This window comes from Manduca sexta, chromosome 10 (assembly GCF_014839805.1).
Source record: "Manduca sexta isolate Smith_Timp_Sample1 chromosome 10, JHU_Msex_v1.0, whole genome shotgun sequence".
Taxonomy (NCBI): Eukaryota; Metazoa; Arthropoda; class Insecta; order Lepidoptera; family Sphingidae; genus Manduca; species Manduca sexta.
In genome coordinates, this window is record NC_051124.1 from 1,810,434 (window position 1) to 1,829,344 (window position 18,911).

Consider the following 18,911-nt stretch of genomic DNA (forward strand, 5'->3'; position numbering starts at 1 on the left):
GTCGCGACGCGGAGGCCTCAGCACTCACCCATGAAGAAGACTGTGGAAAGAATGTTAAACATGTTTATGGCATAATATTTCGTTGCTTCGTCATGTCGATCTATGTGTTACTCTATGGTAATATCTATGGTATATCGGCGTATAATTTCAACAATTACCTACTAAATAGGTTGAAACTGGTCATCGAGACCGACGAAGTATCTGTGAGTGAAACCCTTTTTCTGTCTAGTAATTTGTCTCTGTTGGAGTAAACGCAAATACCAGTGACCCATAGACAGCTCACCGGTCAGCGTACATCACTAGTTTTTAAGTCCCCTCTGTATATCTCTCTTGCCTCTGACTGATTTAACGTTCAATATCTTTTTATGTCTTTAAATATATTATTAAGTAAATAAAACTTATTTAAAGTCTCATCAAGTGCTTTATTAATAACAACAGTCTCGCGTAAGTTTAAGAATTTTTGAGAAATTGGGCTTAGATGAGATGTCCTTTGTGTTTTATCCGGGGTGCAAAAGGTGTGTTCAATTATATTACGTTTTTATAATTGGTGTTAAGTATAAAATCAGCCTTATATTTCCACAGCTGGGCACGGGCCAACTCTTCTACTGAAAGAGATTACGCCTTAGTCTACCACGCTAGCCTAGTGCGGATTGGTAGATTTCACAAATCCTCGAAATTCCTATAGAGAACTTCTCAGATACGCTAGTTTCTTCGCGATGTTATCCTTCACCGTTAAAGCAAGCGATAGTTCAGAAAGAATACATAATTTGAGAAAAGTCAGAGGTGTGTGCTTTCGGGATTTGAACCTGCGGACATTCGTCTCGGCAGTCCACACCCAACTAGGCTATCGCCGCTTATTCATGGATGTTATATGTGTGTTGTAATCGGCAGAATGCAGTCATGATTGGCACGTAGCTCGTACATGACCCTTTACAGGGTCCAAATCTCACTAATGTGCATTTGCATAATGAACCTCCGGTGGGCAATCAGTGGTTCACTTTGAATCGATAATTAGGCTAGTTTACTTTTTATACTATTGTTGAAATATTAGGTTTGATTCCCAGATGTGTATTTAGGTTTTCAATTCGAAAATAAATAGTAGCTTCAGATTTGAATCTGGTTTGTATGACTTGATTGAATATAAGAAGTAAGATATAAATGAGATTATATAATGGAAGACAAAAATAGTTATTGTCAAAACTAAAACACTTTTTTAACTCTTAACCACTCTACCTAATTTCACTCCGAAATAGAGCCAAGACAGAAGTTTCCGACACAGTCACTATCCAACGTATATACGTACATTTGAACGAACCTATTGTAACAGGAACAAACCTTCCTGATGGGATCATTTGGAAAACCGCCACGTAATCGTGCCGCGTCACTCCGTAACGTGCGCGCTGGAATCGAACCCCGACTACTCGTGCGTTTATACCGCTTTTCATCTGTTCCATTGTTACGGTCAGCTCTGAGGGGATTTGGGAATTTTCAGAAAAATATGACGTAGAAGTTTCGCTGCCATAAAAATTCAAATGGAATAAAGTAGACTCCTGCTGTGCACAATTATTTTGCTCATAAGTATGTTACTATTGTTCGGCGTTCGTTTTAAAAAGAAACCATACTCTTAATTGTTTTAGTGATAATTTAATAATTGTTAAAAAGTATAGAAATAAACTCAACATAGCCGTGGCAAATAGGTTTAAAGACAAAACGAGAACAAATAAAATATATACGGCCAGAGTTGCTACTATATAAATAATATATTTACATTTTACGTTAATATATTATTTACATAGTGGCAATACATATTTACATCCTAACAAAGTCAGCAGCATTAATGACTCGACTGGGTTAATCCCACTGTCTTACAAAAAAACCGAGGTGACAACTTGTTGCGTTTCGTATACTATAATAATTAGTAGTATAGTAAGTCTATGGTAAATTTTCGAACGAAAATATTTCAGTTATTCTGTATAAACTATTGGTTCTATAGGACGAAATACTAAATGGTTAGACCACAATATGTAAATAATACTTATATTCTTTAAAAACACAATGTACGGAAGACGGGCGAACTATAGAGGAGTGTTGCCAGTAAAATAACAAATGACAATACAAAGAAGGTTTCATACAATGTTATGGCTAGCAACAATAATTTGTTTAGTAATTATCATAAAGCTACCATTAGCTTATCATAAACTAGTATTGGGCGCGGCTTTGCGTAATAAATATTCGCACGGGATTTATCGCCCGGGATAGATTCTACCATGGTTTTCCGACAAACTGAATACACTGGGATATATACTTGAATTACAATAGATTAGATTAGATTTTGAAAAAAGCAACACCAGAGTTTCTTGCCCGTTCTCAGATGAGGATTTTTTTATTTATTTTAGAAGTTATATCATCTCTGAGTGCTATAAGATTCCTTATCCTCAGACGGACATAAACCTGGACGGAGCCACGAGCAAACCCTAATATAATTTATCCAGCGAGAATACACCATATTGTTTTTAACTTTCCGAACCCTTATTAAAATGTAATCCTTGTTTTGAAAGTAAACATTATTTAAACGTCCATTATGAAACGTTCGACGGACCTTGGCCCCAAAGGACAATTAGCATACAATAGGCGTAGGTCGCGGTCTGAACCCTGTTGACAAGCGTGGGTAAAATTTGATTTTATGTTATCTCTTTTTCTCCTCAAATTTGACGTAATGAAGCATGTTTCAAATACTGTAAATAGGTATTATGTTCGTCTGCCGTTGTCGCTTTCTGACATTTTATCTCGGCAATATGACTCCACTTGATGGCAAGTGGTGTGGTTCATAGTGAGATGATTACCCCTCGCCAGTCACAATTATGTCGGCCCGTTCGAACCGAATATACATAGGCTGATCCTGGATACCTAAGCCACTATGGCAGGTTTTATATCTTGTGTACCACTAGTGACATTACGTTTGACATTTTTATAGACATGTAGAAATTATTGGCTTAGTTTTGCAATCGATTGCTGAAGTCCATCTCATCCGACAAATCTTGTAGATTATCCTACAAACTATTGCCCGAGCAGACATTTCAAACCAGCATCATGCTTATCAATAAAAATTAATTTTATTATTAACAAAATCAGCCCTTATTTTTAGAAATAATAAATATAAAATCACTGATTTAAATCGGTTAAGATCCTCATGGTGGTCCAACACGCAAGCTAGACATGTCGGCTCACTGACCTACGTCACGCTGTCAGGTGACTTCCGCACTTAGTGTTTATTTAAGATAAGCACATATAAATTATTCATCAAGGATTTTGACTTAGTCCTGTTAATGATACCAGTTTGGTCATATTGGTGCCGTAGTAACTCTTTCCGTGATCTCATCACGTCAGCCTACAACTGTCCACTGCTGAGCATAGGCCTCCCTGTGGTCGACCAGGGTTTATCCTATTTTTTAGAGTAGAGGTTCCTGCAGTCAATATCGGGGAACTGCGAATGGGATACTAGTCTCCCGGCTTAGCGACTGCAGAAGCCTGGGAATGGAAAGGTGTGGGGATGGCTATGGAATGGATAAGATTGAGGAAGGTATATGCTGTTGGAACACCCTAGCGACAAAGTCAACACTATACTTCAAAACGTTGTAGGGCTTAGATTAGCAAGAACACTTACAGCAACTTCCAAAAGATTTCTTTCCGTGTAATCTTGACTTCTGAAAATTTACAGGTATTGAAAAATTTGTTAAAGTTCTTGTGCAATATATTGCAGCAAGAACTTGCTAGTCTAAACTTAGCAATAAAATCTCAGTCTACGAGTTCAAGCTAGCTATCGTACACCCACCACACAGCCTAGCATATCAAATACATTTTTACCAGTCCATAATCATACTAAATCAAAAAGTTGAACTAACAAAACATGAGGATGTCGCGGCGGTAACGACGCGTAGGGGGTAGGGGGGACACGGTAGCGCGACGTAAATCTGAAACTTTGAAGATTAACCGCCCGTTTTCAGGATATTCAGCGCATCGACGTCAAAAGTTGGATTAATTTATTTATTTTGGAAATAACCGTGGCGCGCCGCCGCCGAATTTGTGATTTATAGCAACGATAGCAGTTGCTACGTTAATTAATTCCCGAATGTTAATTAACTGTTTTGGAATAGGCGAAAATGTGATGTTGATCTAATTTAGATATTTCGGTAATGGGTTTTTTGATTAACATTATGTACCTATATGAAACATCGAGATGAAACTAGATTACGGAGTTTTTCGCAATATTTTTGTAATTTAGTTTTCTCCCGACGTTTTCAAGACTACAACTTTCATGGTCACGGGGTGAACTGACGTATAGTTAGTCCGAAAAGTTCAAAAATAAATTATAAAAAAAAGTGCCATTTTGATGTCTAAATTTCACGTACATAAGTAAACAAAAGTAGAATAAGTAAAGGATCTTCATTGCAACCGCCATAATGTAAATAATAATACGTACTTATTGGTTCAGGGTGATAAATATTACTTTAAATAGATGAAATCTGAAATTTATATAGGTAATGCGAAATAAAATACGTCTTGTCAATACAAGACATAACAGACCAGAGTGTCAGTACATTTATTTTTTATAATAGTTTCATTACATATAATTCTACTAATCTATGATCTAACACAGGGTTCAATTCTCTGTGTCTGAAAACAATGTTGTGTCGAACATAAGAGAATTTAATGAACTCCAATACTACCACAAATAGATACATTGCCTACCTTCTCGTTTGCCCTTATTATCATACAAACGGCCCATTTCCGATCAAGATAACCTTTTCCACCAAATGAAGGTATTCGTTATCGGTAGTAGTTAAAAATAAGGCGCTGCCTGACGCAACGTTATTGTTGACGTTATCGTTATCGCGAATAACAAGACGTTATTTATTTAACAATTGTATGACGGTTTTTACCACCTGTTGATTTCCCAGTGCTGTTTATTCGTGGGTTGGGAAATGTAAGAAAATTTACAAAGTATTACGTTGCCTTGTCTTGGAGGCTGAAAATACTTTTGAAATGTTTCAAACGACTGAAAAAATACAATCAGGTTTAACATCTCATGTCTCAGGATGGCGAGCGCAGTGGAATAACAAACAATACTTAATTCGAGGTGTTGGATGGTGTTTGTACTGTTTATGGGCGGTCGTATCGCTTACCATCAGGCGACCGGCAAGCTCGTCTCGTCATTTAAAGCAGTAAAAAAGTCTTTATTTCGATCTTAAGTAGCTATACGAGCAAGTGTGAATCTTCATATATATGCTTTTAATTGAACCCAGAGGTCAACTATCGTTACATCACCTTAGGATCTAGGATCTACAACTGAAGTTACTTTAAAGCATTATAAAAACCTTTCTTCAAAATTTCATCATGGATTTAATTTTCATACAATGAAGACCTTGTACCATTTGTGTTGACTGCCTTAGTGGCGTAGTTGTACTGCATGCGCGGTACGGCACCACTCTGAGGTCCTGGGTTCGAATCCTGAGTCGGGTAAAGTGATATTTGGGTTTTTCTTCTCAGTATCACCCAGAGTCCGGAATTTGTGCCTGATATGGTTACAGGCTCGCATGTCACATTATGGGACGGAACGCACTTGACGAAAAATAGATGCCATGGTTGGGCCTCTGCATACCCCTTTGGGGATAAATTCGTAATGTGTATAGACCTTGTACCAACAAAAAAATCCCGACGAATCACACAAAATCCATCTCAATCCAATACTAAAACGTCTAGAAGGAGATTCAGTACGTGATTTCCTATTTCACGCGTAGTTACCTAAACAAACTCTGTCACATGATATATGTCAGTCTATTAACGCGTCGGTTGGAATGGCTCGGATGCGGGTCTGATACAAGTAACATCTTTTTTTACTTAGACACGGTATAGCATTCGAATTCACGTTTTTATATTGAACTCTATGTTTTTTATTGCTTTGATTGACTAGACGAGCTTGCCGTTCGCCTCATGGTAAGCGATACGACCGCCCCTAAACAGTAGAAACACCATCCAACAACTTAAATTACAAAGTATTGTTTGGTATTCCACTGTGCTCGCCATCCTGAGAATTGAGATGTTAAGTCTTATTATGTCCCGTAGTTACACTACCTACAATGTCCTCCAAACCGGAACACAACAGTGACTACACACTGCTGCTTGGCGGCAAAATAGACATTGACAATAGACAATAAGCGGCCGATTTGCAAACCTTCACTCAAGACGCAATAAGAGTTGCTTGGAATTTTCTTAATATGAGAGATCTGAAAAAACAATCTCAAATATCATTGAGGCGCTCATAACGTAACAAAAAGCAACAATTTCACGATCAAACGTATGCAAAGTATTGTTATTGTAAATTGCTTGAAGAGACACGCTCAAACGGAATTGTCTTCATTTTGATATATTACATGAGCTATGCCTTCAAATGGCGAGGATTTGTGCCGCTTGCGACCTATATATTTTTATTTGTAGGGACAATAAACATATTGAGCATTATTAGTAACTATCTTAATCTAAATGTATATAAAACATATACTTAGTCTGGCCATAAATACTGTTACACTTAATTATAAAAAAATATTACATTTGAATTTCGAATCTGTCATTTTTATACGATTGTTCATTGTGTTTTCTCATTTTGGCGCCAATACATTGTAAAATATTTTGCGATATTAAAATGGTGTGGGGTGATAAAGAGAACCGAATCGCTGTGATAGCATTACACAAAGTAGGTATGGAGCCAAATGCAATTTTTAAAACTCTCCATACACTTGGTATTAGTAAAATGTTTGTGTACCGGGCTATTAATAGGTACAATGAGACCTCCTCTGTTTGTGACAGAAAAAGATCTGGCCGTCCACGTAGTGTTCGTACGAAAAAGGTGGTCAAAGCAGTAAGGGAAAGAATTCGAAGAAATCCTGTCCGAAAGCAAAAGATTTTATCTCGGGAAATGAAGATAGCACCTAGAACCATGTCGCGTATTTTAAAAGATGACTTAGGACTTGCAGCCTATAAGAGACGCACTGGCCATTTCTTAACTGATAATTTAAAGAAGAATAGGGTGGTAAAATCGAAACAACTACTGAAGCGGTACGCAAAGGGAGGTCACAGAAAAATTTTGTTTACGGATGAGAAAATTTTTACAATTGAGCAACATTTTAACAAACAAAATGACCGTATTTATGCTCAAAGCTCTAAGGAAGCTTCCCAATTAGTCGACAGAGTGCAACGTGGACATTATCCGACTTCAGTGATGGTTTGGTGGGGTGTTAGCTATGAAGGAGTGACTGAGCCATATTTTTGTGAAAAAGGTATCAAAACATCGGCACAAGTGTATCAAGATACCATTCTTGAGAAGGTAGTTAAGCCCCTTAACATCACCATGTTCAATAACCAAGTATGGTCCTTCCAGCAAGACTCGGCGCCGGGTCATAAAGCTCGGTCCACGCAGTCTTGGTTGGAATCGAACGTTTCGGACTTCATCAGAGCTGAAGACTGGCCGTCGTCTAGTCCCGATCTTAATCCGCTGGATTATGATTTGTGGTCAGTTTTAGAGAGTACAGCTTGCTCTAAACGCCATGATAATTTGGAGTCCCTAAAACAATCTATACGATTGGCAGTGAAGAATTTTCCCATGGAAAGAGTGCGTGCTTCTATTGATAACTGGCCTCATCGTTTAAAGGACTGTATTGCAGCCAATGGAGACCACTTCGAATAAGCTTTTTATATTTTTAATTGTTTTATATTTATGTATTAAACTGACACACTGTAAAAGTAATAAATGTTATTTGCAGTTAACAATTTTCTTTTTTCTTTATTACAATATTTATGGCAAGACTAGGTAATCCCACCATTAAACACATAGTGACGTAATATAAAATTAATAATACAATTATGAATAGTCTACGAGCCATTACGAAATCATCTCCGACAACTTGAGAATAACATTTTTTTGAACTTTGGGTTGGATTCAGAGAATAATGTAAATAAAACCAATAGTCACACTTAGGATGCATTTATCATTCGTAAACGATTAAAATCATTAATTGAAATTAAATGTAGCTATTATAGTGAAGAAACGTATGATAAATGAATTTCGCGGATCAATATCCGTTACTTTTTTATACTATGTCTAAATTATAAACATTATATTATATTTAACAAATAGTTTAACCAATAAAAATTATATCATTGTGATCCATGTACCTAATCTAAAAGCTCCATTCAGATAGTTTAACCAATAAAAATTATACCATTGTGAACCATGGGGCTATTCTAGAAGCTCCATTAAAAAACTACGTCAGAAAATAATGGCAATTCCAGAAATAAACATATCACATATATAGCTCGCATAAATTTTGGCAGATCGATTCCGAAGGGCCGCTAACAGCCCTTCAAACTGTCAACATCGTGACCCATGTTACTAGGTCACCGCGTGACATGTCACTTTTTAATTTAACAAAATGTCCGCGCCGTGTTATCCGCCGTAATTAATTTAATGCTACAGTATTTATGGGACAATGTTGCGTAAATCAACCTATTATCTGGGTAATGTTTCAACGGATATTATACCAGTGGCGAAAGTTGAAATTTTCCGAGAGGGTACCCGACATAACATAGGTATAGGTACTAAGTATGTATGTAGGATCTAAATTTAATTTCTTATTATTTTGTGAAACGGAACGTACAGATATGGACCGATGGTGAGTGAAAGGGATAAACTAGTAGAATAAGGTAGGAGGGAAAGAGATAGATTCAATGCTAAGAATAAGTGAGTGGATGAAAGGGAATGAAAAAAAAAACATTATTGTAAGTAAGACGTTAGACTTCAGACGAGAAAAAAATAAATAAATGTGTATCTGGAAAATCCCCTGTTGTTTTGGAAGTTATTGAACACATCCCACATGTATGTAATATGCATAAATACGGTCTGCAAATCGTTCTAAAGATAATTAGATTTAATACAAATTCTAAATGAAGGGAAGCCGGTACGAATCTAGTATTACGAACCCTTCACCACTGTATGATACTCTTTTATTTTTGGTATAGGCATCGGATATATTGAATGTAAAAATAAATATACCAGCCCTGAGCCCTGTTTATACTGCACATTGCTGAGCACGGACCTTCTCTACTACTGAGACGGTTTAGGTCTTAATCCACCATGCTACCCTAGTGCGGATTGGTAAACTTCACATACCCTCAATATTCCTATACAGTTCTTAGGTACGCAATATTTCTTACGATGTTTTCCTTCACCGTTAAAGCAAGCGATAATTCACAAAGAATATACACATAGTCTTAGAAAAGTCAATAACTTCACATACCTTCAAAATTCTTATAAATAATTCACAGATATAATTCAGTAGGTAGGAATGAGTAGTATCAAGCGGCACAAACCCACCGACTCTGAAGGTAATATGTTCCTATTAAATAAATAGCCGTTTTAATACGCAATGACGTATGAAACCGTTTGTGTTTCAGCTTTGTTTTTTTGTATTTGGAACGATGACTAAAAGACATAGTTATTATGAAAACAGTTTTTTTTAACTCTATTAAGTATTTTTTGTGTGTATAATTAATTATAGGCTAGTGACTATACTGGAGTAAAAACAATTAAATCATTAAGTTATAGTAATGTATCGTTTGCCTATAACTGGTGTTAAAAGCCTCTGTAACTAAGAAAGGATTTTTAAAAATTGATTCCCTACAGTATAACAAGAATTATAATAAGCCTTTAATTCTTTATCAGTAATGTGGTGAATAAATTTTTTTAAATACGTTTTTCTAACTCATACTATTTTTTTTAAGTAAACACGCATGACAAATCATTTGAATTCTTTATATCGTATATTCAAGTCTACTTCAGAAGGCCTTCTCCAAAGTATTCCAGTTGCCTCACGATTGTGCTTTTTGGAGCCATTTAGAACCCACATTTTTTTTATCTCGGTATCCCATCTAGTATTCTAACACATTTTTTGAAATACAGAATACCATTCCTGCCAATTTCTTACAATCTCTATATTATTGTAGTCCTTATTTTCGGCTCCATATATTAATATACTACTTAATATATCAAAAAAAACCATGACAGGCTCGGTTGGGGAAAACTAACGTGCAGTTAATTAGGTTATTTCGTGTTGCCAATTTTCCGTCGGCGCGGCTGATCGTTCTTTTTGTGCGCGGATAATGAACGTAATAATTGCGTGCCCGATACAGATTTTTTTGTCCATGTACTAGTGCGAATTTCGCGCTATTCTCTGAGATTTTTTATGTAATTAATGTCTGATAATTATGTTGTAATTTTTTTTCTTTTAGTACGTAATTTTATTGATAATTATGTCGTAAAAACTTTAATTGTGGAGTGTTTTAGAATGCTTACGTTATGTTCATTTGATGAAGTGCGTATTACCAATAACTAACATGTAACAAAATCGTGTACCAAAAGTCTTTGTAATTAGTCACACATGCCTTTTTTATCCCGCAGGGGTAGGCAGAAGCGTAAATATGCACCCATTTACCGCCGCGTATATTCCGTCGCATGATGTCATTGGGCTCGATCCTATCGCCATATCGGGTACAAAATTCCAAACTCCGAGCTGATACTGAATAAAAAATCTGCCCCAAGCGGGGATCGATCCCTAGACCTCAGCACTGCAGTCGTACCACAATACTACGCCACCAAGACAGTCAGTTAATAAGATAAAACATGTATTAAGTCTCATCTACGTCACACGTCAAGATACGCGAAATCTCTGGACTATTTTGTTATTGTGTTTGTGGGCCTGACGGACCCTCATCACGAGCGCCAATAAAACATTTTACGTCTATTTTATTTCACTATACAAAATTTATTTTGTTTGTGTGTCGCAAGTCTGATAGAACTTTGAGTAGCCTTTGATTTCTTACTGTTTACTTTACAGGTTTGCATTATACATTTTAATTAGTGATTATAGCATCGATATATATGTACTACGTACTAGATCTGGCGTTCCGAACATTCGCTATGTTCCTGAATTGAACTGCAATCCATTCAAACTGGCTAGTATGGTCAATGTTGACAGCGTGTGGTTATGTACGGAGTGGCGCTCATGATGTAAGAACTCGAGTCTTAAGTGTAAACCTGGATTTGAATAAAAAATATTAGTCAAATAAGTAAAATTATTTGTTGTTCAAGTGAATATAACGTTATAACAGTTATAATATAACAGTTATATTATAACAGTTATAATATAACGTCACAGTTATAAGGTTATAACAGTGACGTTTTATTTGCCATTTTAGTTCAAATTTTGAACAAATAGTTTATATGGACGTTCGTGTCTATAGAATATACGTCAATGCACTTTATTTAATTATTTGTCTCTTTGACTTTAGGAAGAATTTCTCAGAAAAGCAATAAATAAATATTGAATATTTGCCAGTAAGTGGACAGCAAGTGATTTACGTATCGGACAATTTAAGGCATGAAGATCAAAAAGCCAAAATATAAATCTTGATTTATATCGTTGAGATAGCACAGGACAGTGATCAAATACGTTTTATCTCAATACATATTATGCAACCTTATTTCATAGATATAAAAAAGAAATCTAAATGTATATTAAAGCGAGTCAACCCGCGAACATTACTAGCAAATATCCACCCGACCCAATTTTCCAACGAATATCTAGTTTTGGAAATTCCTTTGTGACGATATTTCTATTGAGTTACGCGCATTCCGTCGGCTTGTTTTTATATTGTTTTCAACTTTTATTGAATCTCGTGTAATTTATTCATGACGCGTTATACTCGGGATTCTACGAGACCCTTTATAGAATTCAGATTTAATATACTTTTTTCTGGCAGATAAAGTTGTAAAGGGTTGCAGCTGGCTGTATAGGACACGTGTCAGAAAAAAAATATAAAAAAAGTAACCAATACTGGCCGAATACGATTCGCAGTTTAAAAAAAACTTTAATAATGGAACGTTGATTTAATTATATTATTGTTTTACTGAAATGCTATATAAGTTGTACGATTAAATACAAATTGGACGATTGGTCGACTTTATTTATTAAATTTAAAGCTATTTGTAGACAGCCCGCAGTGAGAGTTATTAAAATTGAAATAATATTTTGACAAACATTGCACCCGACCCCTACAAAAAGGCGTGTGCCGCCACTATGTCAAACGTCGATAAACACATCGATAAAAGTGTTGTCGAGGTCGATTTGCGCAACTTGTCGATACAGTGACACATTGTGATTGATTGGCGCGAAAAATGTTTGTACGCAGTTGCGAGGTTATTTTAATCAAATCTATTACATTTCTGTCTGGATACTATCATAACAATGATTGAGTAAAGCTGAACACTATGTACAGTTGCATCTCTGCCTCTCTTTTAAGGACAACGCATGAACTTATTTTATTTCTATTTCGGCTAACTTTATTCCCTAAAAACAAAACAAAGTTAATGCTAATATTTTACGCAATTTATAATTGATTTCTTAACCTCTTTAGTTTACCTAAAAGCCTAAATCAGCCTCAAATATGTGCCCTAGAGCCGACAGCTTAAGATACCCAATCATCATCCCGAGGGAGCCGTAAGGTTCAATATTGTAAGATGGTTCTCCGACATAGCGGCATTCCTGTGGGATTGAGTTTGTCGAAGTGTATTAGCCGAATGATGTTTTTTTGCTAGAAAGGCGAAACCAAATACAGGCCAAAGCGGCTTTGATTCACACTTCAGATGTTCTTTTGTCTTTTAATTCTAATTATAATAAATAACATTTTTTGAACCTATTGAATCTGTGTGCCTAATTCCAAATTGTATTAATACTATTTTAATCTTATATTGTAAGAAATATATCATCAACTTATTTTACGATTCATAAGAGGGATGTGCTCTCGTATGGGAATCGTATCATTTATATTTTGCACGTAAAGAGCTGCTCTAAACTAAATGTAACTTTTATTGTATTACTTACCAGCAAACTGTTAAAAGTTATAACTACTTTATACTTTCGAACCAATTTTGAAAAGAGCAACACTAGTTTCTTTGTCGTTCTTCTCTGGTGCAGACTGCTTTCTAAGTTGGAGTCAAATTTGATTGAATCTTAATATGTTACAATGAATAGATTAAAATTAATCATTCATTTCATTATTAGTTGGACAGATGACCTAATAAAAGTCACAGGAGATCGCTGGATGCGAGCTGCTTCCAATAGAGCGATGGAAATCTTTGGGGGAGGCCCATATTCAGCAGTGGACATCCTACGGCTGATGATGATGGTTAAATTTCATTACAATGTCATTTCTAATGTCAAGTTTTACTGGTCGATATAGTTCCTTAACTGATAGAGCGATGTATTTATTCTACAAAATTGATATGAGGTCATTACCCGTGCCGTATGTTAAGCAGCGAAAGTGCCAAAACTAGTCCGAAAGGGTCAAGTTGAAATCGAAAGCGGAAAAATAGCATTTCACATGCAGTGAAAGTGTTGCTTATTGGTTTATGGTGCAACTTGGCTTATCAGTTTTACTGATATATTATTCAGTATTATGTTAAACATTTGTATACCTCTACTAATATATAAAGTTGTTAAGTTTGTTTGTTTGAACGCGCTAATCAGAGAACCAATCAATCCAATCTTTTAAACTAAAAAGATTAAAAAATACTTACAGAGGCTACATTATTCCTGAGGGCTATACTTTTATCCCGGGAAAATATTTACCCCAGAAAAACTTATTCTCGCGAGCGGATGGAAACACCAATCAATTATTATATTAAAATAAAAGTTACGGATGAATCCTGAAAGATATAACTTTCACAAAATAGATAACTCGGTCGTACAAACATGATATATATTTTTTTCATTATAATATGACATTTTCAATCCTAATGAACATTTAGAAACCCTGATTCGGAACGTACAAGAAATTTCTGTGTAAATCAAAGATCGTATATCATTTTTAAAGAAAAAAATAATACTTAATAAAACATAATTCTTTCCCAATTACAAGCGCTCTACATTAACCATACTCTTCAATTAATGTTTCCAAACCAATTCAGAAATGTCAAAGCTATTTTAATATTTTCCATCGAAATTTTCACCAAAATGTGGTAAAGTCCCGAAACAACGACCAGGAAAAACAAGGACGCGCAAAGCTCTGAGCTAGTCCGCTCGCGTACGGCAATCAACTAAATTGCGGACTACAAAAATTCCTTGCGGACGAAAATCGAGCCAGTCGACTTAATGAATGCGACCTCTTGTTCCTCGGACCCGTAATGAAGGGACCTCTATTAGATCCCTGAAAGCATTTTTGATAGAATTTTTTAACGCTATCGTACAAAATGGGTAATTTGATGTCTGCTTGTTAGGGATTCTGATTAGTTTCTGCCAGAAAGTGTAGTTGCAAGAAGATCTTGTTCCTATGGATAGATAAGGTGATTATGTAAGTACATGAGTACAAGTTATTATGAACCTTACTGCGCTAATTACTACCTGTTATGTGAGAACAAACTACTCAAACAAAAGTACAAATAAGAACAAAGACCTCAAAAACAAAGAAAACAAAGCCCATTCAAAAATGGAATTCGACAAATCAAAACGACAAAAGCATGACATCCTATAATTGCCTATTAGTATAAGATCATCCGAATTGGGACGAAGTGGAACACATTTACTAATTACTTACAAAACCAACATGCCAAAATCAACTTTACTTTGAATCGAATTAAGCACAAATTCAATTTTCAACGTCAAAATGTGAATGACATACAATATTTCACCTATTATCTTCTCTGCCTTGCTGTTTGTTCGCTAACTTTCGACCGTTTCCGTACAAATAGATTTTGAACTTTCCTCTCAATGGAGTACGACTGAAAATCACATACTAAATGCGAACAATGGATATCACGACAGTTTCCACTACATCAAAATCGAGTGTTCCATTTTCGAATTAAATCAGGGCCGTTTTCTAATTGGCGGGGCGTGACTCGGCTGTGTTCGGTAATCCTCGAAAACGTTCGGTTGTAATCAGTGTATGTTTGAATTTGGAATTTGGTAATTTGCGTTTGGAACCTTTGTGATTGTAGTAACCGCTTTGTGTTAGTTTCGATAGTTTAAATTGAATTTACACAAGTCTTGTGTACACGCATACACATATATTGCATAGATATAGGCATGTGTGTGAATGTGTGAACATATTTGTTAAGGGCTTTGATGAATTCATTAATTATTTGATGTTAGGGTAGTTATAATTGTTAAATTAATTTCGCCTTTAATTGAACAAAATAAATAGAACAAAACTACATTTGTCTTCTACGACTAATTTTTTGGTCCTTGCAACCAGGTTTGAATGCATTTTGAGTTGGAATATTCAACTATTACCTTATTGTCTTTAAGTCGTGTATACGAGACAGCCTTCATGGCATAGCGTGCGATGAGACAGATGTAAAAGAGTACGAAGTTCGTCTCGGACAAACAACAAATAAAAATCTGTTCTTATATTTTGGGACCAAGTTTCTCATATCCAAGACTTCGATCTCAATAGCTCATAATTAATGTATTATGAAATCATTCCATCAACTATTTATTTAGATAGCATTCTATATTCCTTGACCGTTACATGATATTAACGTCGTGTTTTTTAATTATTTCATACAAGTATATCGTGAGAGTTAAATCAGTTGTTGCGTGATCGTCGTCACGTTTGGTAGCATGTTTAGTTTGTATTTAAGGGTCATTTAATAACTTATATTTCCCAATAGCACATACAACACTAAACAACCAAGATAGTTCGAACTTATTCAGTTCTTATTATTGACATAGTCTTAAAATAATACAAGCAACATCACAGAATAATCTGATCACAAAGAATATCCAGAGAAATTATTAATGTAACCAACATTGCAAAAGAGAGATTCGGTTTTACCGAGACCGCACGTGACAGCAAGTCTTTCACTCTATATCGGGATTCTAACTAATATCCCAAATGAACAGTATTTTCGTGTCAAACTATGACACTACAAAAAATACCCTATTCATGTCAATTAGGTCTAACAAAGTTTTTCAACTCAGCAGGGATAGATGGCAATAGCCACCCAGTGGCATGGGCAGGATCTACAAAAAACATCTCTGCCTACCCCTGAAAAAGGCGTGACGCCTCCAAACCCTCACAAAGATCGACTCCGTTAATATTCAAGGCATGTTTTCCGCTCTGGGCTCTAATACGCGCGCGTCATAAAATACAATAAAATCCGTCGCTTCGTGTCAATTTGACTGAACGTACGCTGACTGCGCGTACACGGGAATCACGTCCGTCTGGAAATGGAATTTGGAATATTTGTTGAATTGGACAGTTTAACGTTGTGGAATTGATTGGTGTTTCAGATCATTTGGAATGATATGAACGAGTTGCTCGCCTGGTGGTTCATAAACAGTGGAAAGATTGATTGTACTTAGCATTTGTCATGCCCAGATCTTAAACATTAAACAAATATAAGTAGTATTTCAATAACCGACTGCACAGTGTTTGGCTTCAAAATTAAAGCCACGGCACCAATATATATTAACATTTTAAACTTGCCACCATTCGAAGAATCTTTACCCAAACCCACTGTATATCAATACATACCGTAAATTCTGAACGTTTGTCCTCGAGGGAGTTTTCTATTTACCTAAGGGATCGTAACGTACGTGAATAAGTAATATCGAATGTTGGGGTATAAGCCCTCACTACTTCGGCTTGCGTAGCGCTGACATGTTGGAGATATTATAATGCGTAGAAGACATATTTCTGAGTAACATCAATAAGAAATTTGGAGTTGGCAATATTACTTTAAACTGAGATACGTTTTTGATTAGATTGGCCACCATAAACTGAGAAAATTGGGCAATGGCTTCTAGTGATAACGATATGCGGTTTGGAGTTAGCTGATGCACCTATAGGTAGTAATGTAGCCATCATCAAAGAGCAATGTCCTTTAATCTACATTATAACACACTATCCACATAAGCGAAGCTAGGGGCGCCCATCATAGGAACGGCTTTGCCCACAATAGGAAAAGCCTCGCATTTACAGAGGCGTCGTGTGTCTTTCGTTAATTTTAACGAGCTTTTTTTGCATCCGCCAGCTGTCACCTAGAGAAAATTTGTAGCTACGCCAATAACTGTTCAGTACTTATTAAGTCTAATCAGCAACTCTATGCCAGGAGGAACCATAGTTCCTTCTTTTGATGGTAAAGACATATCTTCACCATCATATTCCAATTGTCGATATTCAATAATTTTTCACTTTAATAATAATAGATTCAAGGTTTTTACTATAACACTAATCGTCAATTATCTCTCCCCAGATTGCGTGCATCTCCAGCTATACAAAGACCTGAAGGAGCGTCAGAAGAACGGGCAGACGAAGGCTTCCCTCTCCCTGCAGCAGTACCTGGGCTTCGAGTCAGGGTTCACGCTTGACAAGGAGTCCAACACCCTCGCTATCTTGTGCGAAGACGTCGTGCCCGTTTTGGCTTTTGATACCAGAGAGGGATTAATACAGTGGCGAGTTAAGGTTAGATTCCACATTTTTTATATAAGCCGGAAATGTTTCCATTTTAGAATAATTGTGATAGACAAGCTGGAAGCGTTGAGGTAAAGACGCAAAAAAATGTACGGCGGGCGTTATGTGGTTAATGGTACTACCGCGGTCCAGCTTTCAATCATAGATAATACATGTCAAGGATGTGGGAGTACCATTTCAAAATCTTTATCTATTTTTCTATAGTTATTAATCTGAAGTACGTAATCTACTATTTACCTGTCTGGTATTCTCTACGACTTGACAGGGCACAGTAGAGTGAAATTTAGTAAAAACAGTAATTCAAGATTCGTACGTATGTTATCTACTATTACCAGTCTGGTATTCTTCGCCTAGTCAAGTTACAGTTTAGTTAGATGTAGGAAAAGCAGTAAGTAAAGATTCGTACATTTTACTCCCAATTTTTCACAACTTACGTGAACATTTCTGTAAACAATACCCCTTCAGACCGACAAATGCTCTCACTCCTAAACTTTTCCAGGTGCAACATAACCTGGGCAGCAGCCGGGAGTTTGCCGCTGTAGTGATCTCGGCTCCGTCGTCAAACGGCGTGCGCGCAGGCCCGGTGCGGTTGCACGTGTGCGGCCCACGGCTTGCTCTCTGCGCCTCTCGCCCTCCGGAGGTGCTCGCTTTGTGGGACGTCAAACTACTCAGGTAAGGAGTAAGCCATTGCATAATTTGGGGTCGCAAAAAATCGCTGGACACAGGCCAAAGCTAGAAATCTTTGGGCGAGTCCTTTATTTAGCAGTGGACATCTTTAATGACAATGATATTTCTGGACAGTGTTGCTACTGTTCTTGCAGTCGTTATGCTTACTATCAGGCGTTTCTTGCTCGTCTCGTCAATCATTTATAAAAAAAAATCATCAAGCCTCTATTCAAATCCAACAAATTATCACATCAAGTCTATTAGTAGAAACCTTCAAACACTCAATTGCGTTTTAATGCGCGGAAACAACGTACGTCTGCTCATTATAAATGAGTACAAGGAATTGTTATTTAAACTCTTATCACGCGTTTATACGCAAGTAATAAATTAAAGTATTATCTCAGTTTACTCTGGTATTTTCCGTGAGGTTCTGGGTACGATGTCCGGGCCGCGCAACAATTCGTGGCAATTTTGGATTTCAAAAACACGCGTGTCGTTGCGCACTGACACGAAATTAGGTTATTGAACAACGTTGTGATATTTCTTTATATTAGCTTTTGATTGTCCCTATATATTGACGAATTCATAGGCGATGATCCTACCGTCATATCGGGAACAAATTCCGAACTCCAGCTTGCTACTGAGCAGAAAAACCAATATCA

At 36.4% G+C, this 18,911-nt stretch overlaps 1 protein-coding gene across 1 annotated transcript in view; it reads left to right on the top strand.

The window, feature by feature from the left end:
- Window positions 1-18,911, top strand: part of LOC115441799 — a 175,845-nt gene that overhangs the window by 138,368 nt on the left and 18,566 nt on the right. Inside the window, exons 4-5 of the mRNA XM_030166705.2 lie at window positions 17,366-17,574; window positions 18,083-18,255. Of these exons, the coding sequence (XP_030022565.1) occupies window positions 17,366-17,574; window positions 18,083-18,255 (382 nt within the window). The remainder of the gene's footprint in view (window positions 1-17,365; window positions 17,575-18,082; window positions 18,256-18,911) is intronic.